The following is a 15,603-nucleotide window of genomic DNA, read 5'->3' as shown; positions in this document are numbered from 1 at the left end:
TTCAACATTGTCCCTCACCAAAGGCTACTGAAAAAACTCCACAATCAGGGAATTAGAGAACAGGTGCTCTCATGTATTGAGAACTGGTTGAACGCCAGGAAACAGAGAGTGGGTTTCAATGGGCAATTTTCACAGTGGAGAGAAGTGAAAAGCGGTGTGCCCCAAGGATCTGTCCTGGGACCGGTGCTTTTCAACCTCTTCATAAATGACTTGGAGACAGGGTTGAGCAGTGAGGTGGCAAAGTTTGCGGACGACACCAAACTTTTCCGAGTGGTGAAGACCAGACGTTATTATGAGGAGCTCCAGAAGGATCTCTCCAAACTGGCAGAATGGGCAGCAAAATGGCAGGTGCGTTTCAATGTCAGTAAGTGCAAAGTCATGCACATTGGGGCAAAAAATCAAAACTTCACATATAGGCTAATGGGTTCTGAGCTGTCTGTGACAAATCAGGAGAGAGATCTGGGGGTGGTGGTGGACCGGTCGATGAAGGTGTCGACCCAATGTGCGGCGGCAGTGAAGAAGGCCAATTCTATGCTTGGGATCATTAGAAAAGGTATTGAGAACAAAATGGCTAATATTATAATACCGTTGTACAGATCTATGGTAAGGCCACACCGGGAGTATTGTGCCTAGTTCTGGTCGCCACATCTCAAAAAGGATATAGTGGAAATGGAAAAGGTGCAAAAGAGAGCGACTAAGATGATTACTGGGCTGGGGCATCTTCCTTATGAGGAAAGGCTACGGCGTTTGGGCCTTTTCAGCCTAGAAAAGAGACGCCTGAGGGGGTACATGTTTGAGACATACAAAATTATACACGGGAAGGATAAAGTGGATAGAGAAATGCTCTTTACACTCTCACGTAACACCAGAACCAGGGAACATCCACTAAAATTGAGTGTTGGGAGAGTTAGGACCGACAAAAGAAAATATTTCTTTATTCAGCGTGTGATTGGTCTGTGGAACTCCTTGACACAGGATGTGGTGACGGGCTCTGGCCTGGATGCCTTTAAAAGGGAATTAGACAAGTTTCTGGAGGAAAAATCCATCACGGGTTACAAGCCATGATGTGTATGCGCAACCTCCTGATTTTAGAAATGGGTTATGTCAGAATGCCAGATGCAAGGGAGGGCACCAGCATGCAGGTCTCTTGCTATTTGGTGTGCTTCCTGGGGCATTTGGTGGGCCGCTGTGAGATACAGGAAGCTGGACTAGATGGGCCTATGGCCTGATCCAGTGGGGCTGTTCTTATGTTAACACAGTCCTGTTTCTTCCCATTGTTCTTGCTTCTTCATCTCGAAAAGCAGTGTGACAGCTAAAAAAAAATTGGTGCAGCTGTTAATTCTAGGAAACAGCTGACAAAAGAGAAGGTCATAAACTGAGAAAATACTACTTAATTTTCTCTTGAACCAGCTCTGAGGGTGATCTCTTCCTCTTACTTGTGCAGTTCCTAGTTGGAGGGTCTACACATGCATTCTGCCCGTCCTTTAAGATGGCGATATTCAAATAATGCTTAACAGATGTTGCTGTGCTGTGTAGTTGTTACAAGCTGCTTTGTTTAATCCTTGAGGACTTCTATAAAGAAGTGAAACGAATAATGATGCCACATCTGGGAAACTTAAAAACCAAACATTTAATCTGCAAGATGTCTCAGGAATTGCAGCTAGAAATAAAAGTTCTGTGCAAGAGAATGAATTCTGTACAAGTGTAAAATTATGAAAGATCTGATAAGAATTTTCAGTGAAAACAGAGCATAAAAACATTGTGTAGCTTGGTATTTCCTTTTGTATCATTGATTCATATTGTGCTTCTGTTTAGTTGAACTCTGCCCTTGCAGGACTTAGTGGCATTGGTCATATATCTATTTGAATGAAATTGTGAAAATTGTAACCAGTACACTGTGCAGCTAGAAGGCAGATTTTTTTTTTTATTTACAACATTTTTATGTAAAGCTGTGAAGGAAAAAAAAGTTTCCCAATAGGGCAGCAGTTCTCAAACTCGCCAGATTTGAGCTCCGCAGTAAGTCCTTGTGGGGAAGGGGGGAGGCAGCAATGCAATCACCAGGATCGCGTTACTTCGAAAGGGCTTGGCTGGATTTACCACAGTCTGCTACAGCCTCCCAGGGGTGCAGGGAGCCCCGCCCCAGCCTCTGCAGGGCTCCCCAATATGTGGAGACAAGTGAAAAGAATGGTTGCAACCCACTTCCAGTTTCACAATCACAAACAGGACGTGGGTTTCGATAGTTTTACATTCTCCACATGTTGGGGAGCCCTGTGGAGGCTGGTGTGGGTCTCCCCGCACCCCTGGGAGGTTGCAGCAGGCTGTGGTAAGTCCAGCCAAGCCCCTGCACCCTTTCAAAGCGACAGGATCCTGGCGATTGCATCGCAGTCTCCCCTCTCCCCACACCTTGAGGGAACAGAGGCCAGGGCTCTCTGGCTGGGGCATCACGATGCCCCAGTTTGAGAACTACAATAGAGTGATGCAACGGAAAGGAAATTCTCTTGTAACATTCTAAGCAGCCACCAAATTGGTACTCGTTCGTGTTTTTCAGACCTTAGACTGATAGGGAGGTGAATTAGCCTATGGATTCCTTTCACTCTTTTGCAGGCCCCTGGTTGGGTCTTTGTTGAACTGTCTTTGACTATGGGCTCAATCCAGCCCTTGACTTGGGCCGGTGCAAGTGTCTTGCGCTGGCCCAGGAGGGTTGCAAACGTGCCATAAAGCACATTTGTGCCTCAGGAGGAAGTCAGCCCGGCACTCAGAGAAGCGCTGGCCTGTGGAGGCTGATGGAAGCCTCCGCGCCGGCTTCCTCCAAGCGACTTGCGTCGACATAGATGTGCCGGTGCAAGGCTCTGAGGTAGGCGGGGGCAGGGAGGAGGCAGGAGGGAAGCATTCCTGGCCGGGGGGGCGGGTGGTGGGTAGGATTTAACAGTCCTAGGCTGCAATCCTACCCACACTTACCAGGTGTAAGTTCCATTTACTATCATTGTTAAAAGCATATACAGAGTATCCTGTTAAAAGTCCAAATCGGTAACTTTTCCCGCATTGCAGTCACATGCCATGGCAGGATCAAGTCTAATAACTTAAAAATAAAATATTGAAATGAATGGGGACCCACCTGAAATTGGCTTGTGACCCACTTAGTGGGTCCTGACGCACAGTTTGAGAAAACACTGTAATAGATTAAATGCAAAGCTGTGTAGCTTGTTTTAATGCCCTGAATGCTGTAGGTCAGGGCTACAGAGACCTGCTCCTGCAATCTCACTGTGGGGCTGGTCTGAGTTATGGCATTGGCTTCTCTTTGAGTATCTCAAGACACAAACCCATAATAGTTCTTAAGCAGATGTAAGGTGAAGACCTGGTGCCTCATCAACCAGCTGTGCCCAAAGGCAGGAACTTCAGGAATGTCTTCCTGCACACCATCAAACAAGTCTCTTTAACAATTCAGCAGAACAAGTCCAGTGGTGCTTCCTGAAACTTCTAAGTCTAAAAGCATTCACTGCTCTAAGCAAGCAGGACATCCTGCCGTTTCTAGCTATGTGTCACCTTTGCTTTGCGGTCTTCGCCCTCTGCCTCATCCTCTTTCGTTCCCCAATTCAATATTAGCAGATTCTGACAACGTCTTCTGCCATTGCATCTGATTTTTGGCAGGTGATTGGGCTTGAATGCATGGAGTTTCTCAGTTCTGTAGTTGCTATGTTCTAGTTAAAAGGCATCTGTTGGTGGTTGTATTTGCCTGGCTCCAAAGAATTGCTCAATCCTACACATCCAAAGGGGTTTTGGATGTGTTTCTCATACAGCAGACCCTCATATTGTACCATAAACCTCTTTCAAAACTGAGAGAAGTTTCAAAAGCATTTTTGTAATGTGGCATAAGATTCCTCTGTTGGAAAGAAACAAGTGAGAAAAGTTGCAGTGGGGGCATGGTTAAACTAACTCTTTGGATCTCAGCCAATGGATTCTGGCCAAGCTGCTTCCTTTGTGTTTCTTTGTTTTTCCACTATAAAAAACAGGTTTATGTGACTGTATTTCAGTTGATTATGTAAATTTGTGAAGTATTTGTTGCATGTAGTTGTGTTTTGTAAGTGAAAGTCTAAGATAAATTTATGCAAAGTGGTGCCTCCTAGCGAAGTAAAAGGAACACAAACATGAATAATAATTGATGAGCAGTGCTCAAGCCAGGACCAGAATAGTAGCTACCATTGACATGAAACTTGCAATTTACAGAATTTAGTGTGGCAAAATTTCCAACCATCTGATTAAACCCCCTGAGGTGCATAAAAGCCGATTGCGCATTAGAAACTGAAAGTGCAAGATAATCACTTTGTGTATCTCTGAGAGGATTACCTTACACAGAGCCCTTTATTTTAACACAGGCACCATTACAAAGAACTGCTTAAATCACACCATATCAGGAAATTGCCCTTGGAAAACAATTGGCCTATAGAACAAGCTGCTGTGGTGTCACTTCCTTCATCATTCACAGGTTTGTTACTGCTGTAAGTACTGTTCCTTGTTCAAATGATAAAACCTTACCCTGTTGTCAGGTTTAACAGTCATGTCTAAGTTTTAAAAGAAAAAAAAAAGTTGGATGTTCCCATTTGGGATGGGTGGAGTTGTAGGCCAAAGTGAGGAAACCTAGTATTCCAGGGGATGCAGCTGTAATTTGAGCAGTTTTCAAGCATCCAGGTGTGTATGAAGAAAACATGGGCAAGTTGTGGTGGCAGGCTCCACCCATGGTCATTAGAATATATGTAGTGAGTCACACACACACACACCCAAATACAGTATATAGCTATTTGTATGTAGGGTTCTCCATGCAGTTGGGAGCCCTACATTTTCAGGATTCCAGATTATGCAGAGAGAACTCTCTGTGCATGCAGCTATGCATGTGCATGCAGCTATGCATGTGCATGCAGCTGTGCATGCAGCTCTGCACACATTACAGTGAAACTGTGTAAGTCAAGAACCTGCGACAGTGCTGCTCCCCCTCCCCCCATGCATACATCCTACATGAATGAATCCATTAAAATAGTTCTAATAATATGGAGAGAGTACATTGTATGTATAGACATCCCTGCTGTTCTATTTAAAGTCTGAGGCTGTCTATGAAACTTGTTGTCTCCCAGCATGCATTCACTGAATGGTTTGAAAACCGTTGAAATTGTCATAAAGTAATGTTTCTGTTTAAATCAAAATATGTGGCTGTACTCTTGTGTGTGAACCTCTTGGGTGTATGTACTCAGTTCTACCTCTGTAGGTGTGCTTGCTCTTCCCAGCATAAACTGTAAAGGCGCTTTCAGCTCCTATTTAGTAATTTGTTGCCAAGGCTCTAAGAGATGTTCTTCATCTTCAGTCCTGCAAACAGTGACTGATTTCAGCTTATCCCTCCAGGCTAGGTTCAGTTTCTCACATGCTTAGTGATGGGCTTTCTAGATCCTAAAAGTTGCCATATATCTTGTACAATGTATTAGCAGCTAATATTATCCCAGTTGTCCTGTGTATCATAGACCAGGGTCCCATTTCACTAAGCAATATCTGGGTTGTTTTTTTTAATGGAAGAGCATCTCTGACCCAAGAACTTGCAGTCCTTGTGAATTATAACCAGCCAACTAGGGCATTAAGGCAGTGAATCATGAAATAATGGTGAAACAAGTGTATTTCATATCTTGTTTGTTAGATAGCAAACTTGGATAATTGAGTGCCTCTCAGTTTGGAAGCAAAATGGGGGTGTCCTTAAAATAAGATACTGGTTGCCAGTTAACTAGGAGGATGTCCTCTGTACAGAGAAGGGTACAGGATTGTAAATGTGAATGTAAAATCAAATTTTAAAACAGGCTGTGTGAGTCTATCACTTAAAACTTTGGTTGAAAGCAATTGAAATATGAAATGTTAGGGTCTCAGTTGAGGGGGGTGAGAAAATGGAAGTGGGCATGGGAAGATTGAGAAAGAATTGATTGGCCTAAGAAAGAAAAATGGCACTTCTCCCATTCTCTGGAAGCTGTCTAATACTCCTGCTACATAACAATAAATCTCAGGTTTGGGATTAGTAGCCAGTCCCAAACCTGACCATTTAACACTCGATGAGCACAACAGAGAAAGGAGTAGGGAAGAAACCCCCACCACCAGGCAAGGCCTGAGTAGCACCTCAAGGTGGCTAGCTAGAGACCTAACAGTTGGGTATATACGCTATTTTTTTAAAAATACAAATCCCACTTGTAAACTGTCAGGGGGTGAGCCTACCAGGAAAGAGAGAGAGTTGGCTTGACCACTTCCTCATGAGTGGAGGAACAGGTGAGGGAGGGTTGCTAAGAAAGAGAAAGGAGCAGGAAGGGGTGGGGCTAGACATCAGCCCCAAGAGATATAAACACCTGAGCAAAGCCAATGAGGAGATTAGTATCCAACTGGAGGGTAATCAGACGGCCTCTGGGAACCTCATGAGGCCAACCCAATGATAGGATGACCCCATGGTGGAATTTAACCACTGCCCCTAGGGCAGATTCTCAAACCTTGAAGGGCAGGTTTGACCCAGAAGGAGGGTTGAGCAGGGAAGGGCCACTAGTGAACTGACAGGCAGAGAATCCAGGAGGGCCCACATGGATCTTTCCACACAGCGCCCAAAGTCAAGATGGGCATAGACAATGGAAACCCAAACCCTACCTCCTTCAAGCGGTTATTTTCTGATATTTTTCTAAGCTTCCTTGCAAAGGAGAAGTAAAAGGAGAGATTCAGAATAACAAAATGAGCATATTCACTTCTGAAATGTTAATACTGGGTATAGATTGATGTTCTATGGGTGGTGGAACTGGCTAGAACTGGTGGGACTGACTCATTCTCTGCTCTGAAAGCAAATGCCTTGAAATGCAGAGAACAGGTGTCAAAACAACTTCCATGCATTTTAGAATGCCTGCCTGTCTTGACCCTTTTGTTTGTCTGTTTCCAAATTACATTTCCTGCTGGTCTTTACTTCTGTGTTATGTTATTTTTCGTATTACCTACTATCTGCCATATTTTAAGACTGACTCTGTTTTTTGCAGTTATTTCTTTTGAAAGCTTCTCTGAGATATTTACAAGGTCGGCTATCAGCGTAATGTTCATTCCGCTTCTGTGTGACTTTATTTTAGTAGGTTTTCACAACTCCGATAAGGGCCACCGAATTTCGCGTCTCATACACAGTCATCTCTTCTTTTTTATAAGAGACACTTGATCTTTATTTCGTTTCAAATGAAACTTGGGCAGATAACTTGGTTGGTTTTTACCTGTTTGGGTTCCACAGCTTTGTCTCTTAATGAGATCTTGTGGCTCTTTCAATCTTTCCGCTCCTTTTTGTGCTGATGGTGTTTTCTCCTTTGGCCAACTCAGTTTTCATTTCTGGAAAGGTCCTGTGGGGGATTATAATCACTTGCTCCACCTATATTGATCCAGATATACTGGTCAAAAGACTTGCAAAAATAAAGGCTTAGGAACATCATAGAAACTGAAGCACTATTACAGGTTTTTAACTTGAGAAAAAAACATCAGCTGTGGAAGTGCAAGGTCATTATTTAACAGTGGCCCTCAAAAGTTCAAGAATAATTTCTCACTTTTCTTCCTCCTGGAGTTGATTCTGTTGGCAGCCTTCTTTAAAAAGCTGGTTAGTTGTTCAATTCTCGCTTCATTTCAGGATTTGATTTTTTTTTTTTCCTTTTTATTGAAGAGATTCTTGTACTCTTCTCCAAGATTCTTTTTTATGACTGTCAGGGTAGATTACAGTGTGCTGTATGTAGCTTGGCCATGTTGGCACTAGATGTTACCTGTCAAAGAACACTGCTTGTACATTTATTCAGAGGACACCTGCTATGCAAATCTCCAGCAAAAACTTCAGAATATGTTCCAATACCGTGCTTGTAACATTCTCTTCTTTTGTTCGGATTTTTCCAGCTTTTTTTTTCTTTTCAAAGCTGCAGCATGAGTTATTTTGAAGATACAATTACCTGCAAATGCTCAGTTCAATTTCGAAATAGAGGCTGCACATGGCAATAAATGCTTAATCCCACTGAATTGGTTGAGAATAAGCATGACTGGAGGCAGGCTTCCAGCCATTATTAGACACCATTTCTAAGAAGCCTTTCTGGTTTTGTCCCCATTATTCCAGAATGTTAACTTACTAGAGAAATGACCTGTGCAGAGTTCCAAGTCCAAAAAAAGGTTTTCCACAATTTCTCTTTTCTTTTCATCATGTACATTCAGAGGAAGCCCATACTGTAGCGCAGTAGTCAAGCGCAGCCCCTGTTTATTGTGGATACACAATTGAAAAAAAAGATATGTAGTCATTTCCAGACTCTTTTAGCTTGGAGTAGAACAGATTTACTTGTCTAGAATTCTTCACTCTGCACCCTAAACATCAGATGTATGCATATTAGTGCATATTTGTCATTGAAGAGATCTTAAAAAGCAGAATGTGTAGGCTGAAAGATAATACTTTGCTGCTTTCCAGAATTGTCTTGTGACCCTCCATTAAAAAAAGATATTCCTAGAGTGATAAGGGTTCACAAAGGGGAACTGTTATTGTAAAGGGCTTGAAGAAACTTGTATGAAGGGAGATTGAACAGCTTTGTTTTAAAAAGGAGATGAAAAATGTTAGCCAGGAAGTAACTATTTATTTATTTGAAAGATTTTTTATACTGCCTTTTTCAATGCTCTAAGCAGTCTACAATAAAATTGCAAAATTAATAAAAACATTAAACAAAAACAATTAAAACAATGAAAATTAGAGCAGATTAAAAGTGTAAAGACAGCAATACATAAATTAAACTAGTATAGAAGAGCAACCAAGAACTATACCTGTCAAATTAAAAAGCTACTAGTAGAGAGAATGCTGACTCTATCTTAGAGTCTTGTTTAGTGCATGTGATCTTTTTTTGATACACTAACTTGTTTGTGAGCTGGTGCAGCCATCCCTGTGCTGGCTGTAAGTATGCAAACCTGCTGTAAAGCATGTTTGCAGCTACTCATGAGCCAGCAGCGCTGGCCCAGTGTTCTGCACTGGCCTGCCAGTACTGCATCTAGGAGCAGCGCCAGCCAGCACATGTCAGGTTGTGGCAGAAGGGTGGGGTGAGAGAGGGTGGCAGGAAGGCAATTTGGAGATGGAGTGGGGGAGGGCTGATTGAGCCCAGGAGGTGAACAGGATTGATGGAGCAGGCCTCTGCTGTGTCCTACACTCATTTATAAATTAAAGATCAATAAGTCACCGGGCCCTGATGGCATCCACCTAAGAGTTATTAAGGAATTGAAGAATGAAGTTGCAGATCTCTTGACTAAAATATGCAACTTGTCCTTCAAAACGGCCACGGTGCCAGAGGATTGGAGGATAGCAAATGTCACGCCTATTTTTAAAAAGGGAAAGAGGGGGGACCCGGGAAACTATAGGCCGGTCAGCCTAACATCCATACCGGGTAAGATGGTGGAATGCCTCATCAAAGATAGGATCTCAAAACACATAGACGAACAGGCCTTGCTGAGGGAGAGTCAGCATGGCTTCTGTAAGGGTAAGTCTTGCCTCACGAACCTTATAGAATTCTTTGAAAAGGTCAACAGGCATGTGGATGCGGGAGAACCCGTGGACATTATATATCTGGACTTTCAGAAGGCGTTTGACACGGTCCCTCACCAAAGGCTACTGAAAAAACTCCACAGTCAGGGAATTAGAGGACAGGTCCTCTCCTGGATTGAGAACTGGTTGGAGGCCAGGAGACAGAGAGTGGGTGTCAATGGGCAATTTTCACAATGGAGAGAGGTGAAAAGTGGTGTGCCCCAAGGATCTGTCCTGGGACCGGTGCTTTTCAACCTCTTCATAAATGACCTGGAGACAGGGTTGAGCAGTGAGGTGGCTAAGTTTGCGGACGACACCAAACTTTTCCGAGTGGTGAAGACCAGAAGTGATTGTGAGGAGCTCCAGAAGGATCTCTCCAGACTGGCAGAATGGGCAGCAAAATGGCAGATGCGCTTCAATGTCAGTAAGTGTAAAGTCATGCACATTGGGGCAAAAAATCAAAACTTTAGATATAGGCTGATGGGTTCTGAGCTGTCTTTGACAGATCAGGAGAGAGATCTTGGGGTGGTGGTGGACAGGTCGATGAAAGTGTCGACCCAATGTGCGGCGGCAGTGAAGAAGGCCAATTCTATGCTTGGGATCATTAGGAAGGGTATTGAGAACAAAACGGCTAGTATTATAATGCCGTTGTACAAATCTATGGTAAGGTCACACCTGGAGTATTGTGTCCAGCTCTGGTCGCCGCATCTCAAAAAAGGCATAGTGGAAATGGAAAAGGTGCAAAAGAGAGCGACTAAGATGATTTCGGGGCTGGGGCACCTTCCTTATGAGGAAAGGCTACGGTGTTTGGGCCTCTTCAGCCTAGAAAAGAGACGCCTGAGGGGGGACATGATTGAGACATACAAAATTATGCAGGGGATGGACAGAGTGGATAGGGAGATGCTCTTTACACTCTCACATAATACCAGAACCAGGGGACATCCACTAAAATTGAGTGTTGGGCGGGTTAGGACAGACAAAAGAAAATATTTCTTTACTCAGCGCGTGGTCGGTCTGTGGAACTCCTTGCCACAGGATGTGGTGCTGGCGTCTAGCCTAGACGCCTTTAAAAGACGCCCCCCGGCATTATATATGGTGACGGCATCTGGCCTGGATGGCTTTAAAAGGGGATTGGGCAAGTTTCTGGAGGAAAAATCCATTATGGGTTGTAAGCCATGATGTGTATGCGCAACCTCCTGATTTTAGAAATGGGCTATGTCGGAATGCCAGATGCAAGGGAGGGCACCAGGATGCAGGTCTCTTGTTATCTGGTGTGATCCCTGGGGCATTTGTTGGGGCTGCTGTGAGATACAGGAAGCTGGACTAGATGGGCCTATGGCCTGACCCAGTTGGGCTGTTCCTATGTTCTTTTGTTCTTAAATGCCCTTCAAGTTGGCTCACTTTCAGTTTAAAACTGGTTCGGCTTTAAAAAGCATAGCAGGCAGTGGTGGTTTCTACCTTGCTTGCTTTTGCTCTTCTCTGCCTCCCTCCCCGCCCCCCAAATAAAGCAACTGGTGGTTCTCCATGAGGGGAGATGAGCAGTGAATGTATTAATTTATTGTTCCATTTGGCTACAGGTGCTATTAAGGAAGTATTGAAAGAAAGCAAATTAGCAATGCAAGTAACGTTTATCACAAAAAACACTACAATTCTTATATTTTTGCAGTTGTTCCAGAACTAAAACTTCTTTGTGGAGCTGATTTTCTGAAGACATTTCATACACCGAACCTCTGGAAGGAAGAACATGTCAGAGAAATACTGGAAAAGTTTGGATTGGTTTGTATTAGTCGTGCTGGCAGCGATCCTTTTCGGGATATCTCTGCCTCTGAGCTTTTAAGCAGGTACAGGCAAAATATCTACGTGGTCAGAGAGAGGATTCGGAACGAAATCAGTGCTACGAGCATAAGGCATGCCTTGCGGAAAGGACAAAGTGTGAAATACCTGCTTCCTGATTCAGTTATTTCCTACATTAAGCAACACAATATATATACAGAAGAAAGTGAACGGAAAAATGAAGGGGACTTGCTGCAGCCTCTGAAGCAACGAGGTGCTATGGTCAACCCTCTTAATGACTGATGTGTGTTCTGCTGCTTGAGTGAAGCTTCTGGCTTGTGGTGGGGGCGCGTGTGTGTGTGGTGGTGGGGAGATTCCAAATAAAGGAAAGAAGCTGCAGAATGAGAGAGCAATTCATTATAGAAGATCTGTGCGGAACAATCTTGTCCCCTTGGATGCCTCTTTTCTAGACTGAAGAGCCCCAAATGCTGTAGCCTTTCCCCATAAGGGAGGGTGCCCCAACCTAGTCGCTTTCTTCTGTACCTTTGTACTTGGGCAACCCACAAGGTCTTTTGGTACATTTTCTCATTTTCATGGTTCTCATTTTCAAGGTTCAAGATCCAAGACTAGTATTATCTATAAGTGGACCTCCCCCAACACACAACCCCCATGGTTCTTTTTGTTTAAGATCACTCCTTTGGTATACGTTAGCAACTGATTTTTCAAAAGGCTGGAGCAGCAAAATGGTGATAAAAAGTAAGGTTTCTCATCTAATTTTCTGCTCAAATGCAGGAAATTTCTACTGAGAATGCTTCTCATCACATCACGATGAGAGAAGAATAGCTGCCATAATTTTCCAAATCACTTATATTCATATTTTTTATGATTATGCACAAACTCTGGGGTGGCAGAATTCAATACACATTTAAATAAATCTTTTGTATACAACTTCATAAAAAACCCCATTTTGCATACTGTTTTATACAGGAATATTTGTAACAAGCAAAACATGACATTTTTCAAGAAATTACTTTCAGTACGCCTTCCTCTTACTCTGTTTAGAAGTGGGAGCTGGAAAAGTTGCAAGGAAATGTGTGAAAACAAGATGAAGTCTCCATGTGGCCATCTTTCCATTGGTTTCCTTTCTGGCCAATTTTCAGAACTTTAAATACAGTAGGTGGCTTACATGTAGCACCCTGTTGATGTCTGGCATCATGTCTGGCAACAATATTCCTATATGTATAGCACGTTGAACTCCTATTTGAGTAACAGAATGGAATCGAAAGGAATGTACTGGTATGCCCTAATAAGCAAGTTAGAATTCTAATAGCTTTTTAAGAGTCCATGTCGTGAACTCTTCATTGCTGGCAGTACAAGTGTACTGCCGGCGCTGGGTATCATAAACATGCCATAAAGCACATTTAAGGCACCCTGGCACTAGGGCATGCTGGCTTAGTGCCAGCGCTAGTTGGTTTCGAGCCCAGTACGGAAGGACAGCTGGCCAGTGCTCCTGCAGTGCCAGCGAGAGATAAGGCTTTTTGAGACAGGGGAAGAAATGGGGTGGAGGGAGGATTGGGCCCGGGAGGGGGGTGGGACTGGCAGAGGAGGCTTCTGCCAGATCCTTAGCTACCGTGTCAAGCTGAAAAATCAGACATAGAGCTCCTCCAGTCTGTCCGGGCAAAATAGCCAGTGCAGACTGGAGGAGAACCATTGCAGGGTCTGCACCCTTACTTGGGGGAAGGGGACAAATGTCCCCTCCCCCGAGGAGACTTCCAGTGGTTGCCACAGTGTCCACAGGATGCGGTGGTAGCCATTTTGGCACCTCTGCTCTTCTGGGTGCCAGGTAACTTAGGATTGGGCTGCCCATCAAATTGGCAATGAATGAAACAATTACACTGGAATTCAATACCAACGGAAGACTTAGGTGTTGAAAGGTTCTGGGACCTCAGTACTATGTGAATCCTGATAATACGGTCTTACAGATGGGTTTTAACTTTCACGATTTTGGAATATGCACATGAGATAAGATACTCATATGCACATGAGTATCTTATGACTCTGATGTGTCGGTGTTTGGTAGTTACAAAAATCTTGTTTATGAAAACTTGGCACCTTGTCCCTGGCAGGCCAGGGAACAGCCTGTATTCAGAAGCACAGCAGCTAATGTCTTGGATTACCCAAGTCAATTAATTTAACCTTGGACTCATGCTGCACTAAAAACTACTTGTTCTGCAACATATTTGTTTGAAATTTCCCTGATGTATTCTTAAGTGATGGGAAGACTTTACAGTCTCAAGTGATTTATTTCAAGCAGCAGTGTATTGTTGTTGAATAATGCAATACTGCATGGTTTTTCACTTGCTTCCTTGCACTGAAGTTAATGGGTTTCTGTGAAGTACTGCTTATTTCTTGGTCTGAAAATGCTTTGTATTCTCTTAGCTCAAAGCGTGTTCTGATTAATAAAAATGTGCAGCACTGCTAGAGAGTTTGGGTGATAACTGGAATTGGGTATTTGTCCAATAAAACCAGGTTGGATGAGTAATGACTGGCTCTTTTTCAGCCTTTTATTAACCAGCTAGTTAATACCTTGTGCCCAAGACCTATCACTCAAGGAATATTGCATAAACATGGCATAAACATAAAAATTTAGTTATCTGGAGTAGAATCCTTTCCAGTTGGAGAACTTACATAATTCTTTCTGAACCATACAGAACTGGAAGGCAAAGTGGAAAAAATTTCTCAAATATACCAAAGGTCCATGGTTCATGGCTCTGTACATCCTCATCACCATGAGTATGTCTGTAGCATGCAGTGTTTAGAACTTGCCCATAGATCTGAAGAAGACATTTTAGGTTATAAGTAGTACAGAGGGGTTAAAATTCCCAGCTAATCAGTTGACCTTATAGCCGTTGAACTGAGGGCAGTGACCCTATTCCATTTAAATCAAGCCATTCTGTTGTCATTGGCAAACTAAAAGGTCCAGAATTTAAAGGCAACACTTCAGTACTAATCGGCTTAGACGGACTAGCATAACTGCATGGTTGGAAAAACAGATAAAAGAAACCAAAGTTCAAACTTGCCTCTGCAAAGGGCACTGAGCTGTATGGTGCAGAATTAACATCTACAAGGCAAAAAGTCTTTGATTTTGACTAGGGCACAACACCAGCAATGCCTGCAGATTTCAATGGCTACTGGAAAATGCTCAGCAATGACAATTTTGAGGAGTATTTGAAAGCACTGGGTAAGATTTTGTTTTTGTGTATATATATATTTGGTGGCTATAGCTTTATATCTTTTAGCCTGGATCTGATTGTTCTGAAAAGTTAAATGCATAACTGTCCCTCCATTACAGTTTGTGTGACTTTTGTCTGAAAGAGAATGTTTAGCTCTGGTACCTGTAATAAATACAAGAAGACTTTTTTTGAGTGGAAATAAAAGTTATTTATTTAGAGTCTGACTTCATTTAGCGTCATCAGTTTCAATTAACAATCAAGAACTTGTTTTTACGGCCTTGTTAATGTATCTGAAATTTTACAGAGTTTTGCAAGTAAAATGGCAGGTCTTTGCACAAGTAAAATGGCAGGAGACCATGTAGATTTCAACAAGCTGGGAGAAGGAATGAGTGAAAGAACAAGTATAGCATTCATTATGAATTTGATTGGAAAACTGGATCGTAGTACTATACATCTGTAGAAACAAATTTAGATCTACTGTGTGGGTAGAGGAAGAACTGAAATGTATTCACTTGCAATGTCAGATTTCCTACAAGTTGCCCCCTCTGTCAGAATTTCTCAGGATTTTGCTTGTACAGCTTTTATATACATCTCTTTTTGTTCCTACAATTTTTTTTCAGATGTCAATGTTGCTGTAAGAAAAATAGCCAACATGCTTAAACCTGACAAAGAGATTATTCAGGATGGAAACCATATGATCATTAAAACACTAAGCACTTTTAAAAACTACATAATGGATTTTGATATAGGGAAAGAATTTGAGGAGGATTTAACAGGGTTGGATGATCGCAAATGCATGGTAAGAACTGAATGACTGCTCTTGCTTTGACAAAAAGATTAGCTTAAAAACCCTGTATTGTGGCAGACACGACTGTGTTGATATGACTTCTCAGAATGTACTTTTGTATTTCACAGGAGTTTTGCTCGCCAAGGTCACAAACCCATTACAAAATTTATTTATAATAGAAATATTGTTGCATGTTGAATTATTTTATTTTATTACAAAAACTGACATAGTTATATTTGGTG

The 15,603-nt window shown here is 42.6% G+C and overlaps 2 protein-coding genes across 6 annotated transcripts in view; both read left to right on the top strand.

Moving 5' to 3' along the window:
• The window catches only part of NMNAT3 (nicotinamide nucleotide adenylyltransferase 3), a 47,641-nt gene extending 34,744 nt beyond the window's left edge, over positions 1 to 12,897 (top strand). The window contains exons 4-5 of one of the 4 annotated variants that reach the window (XM_066621157.1): positions 4,374 to 4,483; positions 11,235 to 12,897. In XM_066621157.1, the coding sequence (XP_066477254.1) occupies positions 4,374 to 4,483; positions 11,235 to 11,644 (520 nt within the window). In that variant the 3' untranslated portion in view covers positions 11,645 to 12,897. Of the gene's footprint in view, positions 1 to 4,373; positions 4,497 to 11,234 lie in introns of all 4 variants that reach the window. The other 3 variants (XM_066621159.1, XM_066621158.1, XM_066621160.1) reach the window with 3 other exon arrangements.
• A 1,609-nt stretch (positions 12,898 to 14,506) lies between these two features.
• RBP1 (retinol binding protein 1) overlaps positions 14,507 to 15,603 on the top strand; it is a 42,686-nt gene continuing 41,589 nt past the window's right edge. Inside the window, exons 1-2 of one of the 2 annotated variants that reach the window (XM_066621163.1) lie at positions 14,507 to 14,582; positions 15,195 to 15,373. In XM_066621163.1, the coding sequence (XP_066477260.1) occupies positions 14,510 to 14,582; positions 15,195 to 15,373 (252 nt within the window). In that variant the 5' untranslated portion in view covers positions 14,507 to 14,509. Of the gene's footprint in view, positions 14,583 to 14,882; positions 15,374 to 15,603 lie in introns of those variants that run through there. The other variant, XM_066621162.1, reaches the window with a different exon arrangement.

The sequence above is a fragment of the Tiliqua scincoides genome, chromosome 3 (genome assembly GCF_035046505.1).
Source record: "Tiliqua scincoides isolate rTilSci1 chromosome 3, rTilSci1.hap2, whole genome shotgun sequence".
NCBI lineage: Eukaryota > Metazoa > Chordata > Lepidosauria > Squamata > Scincidae > Tiliqua > Tiliqua scincoides.
The sequence above is the reverse complement of the archived record's forward strand: the minus strand, read 5'-3'. Positions and strand labels throughout refer to the sequence as shown.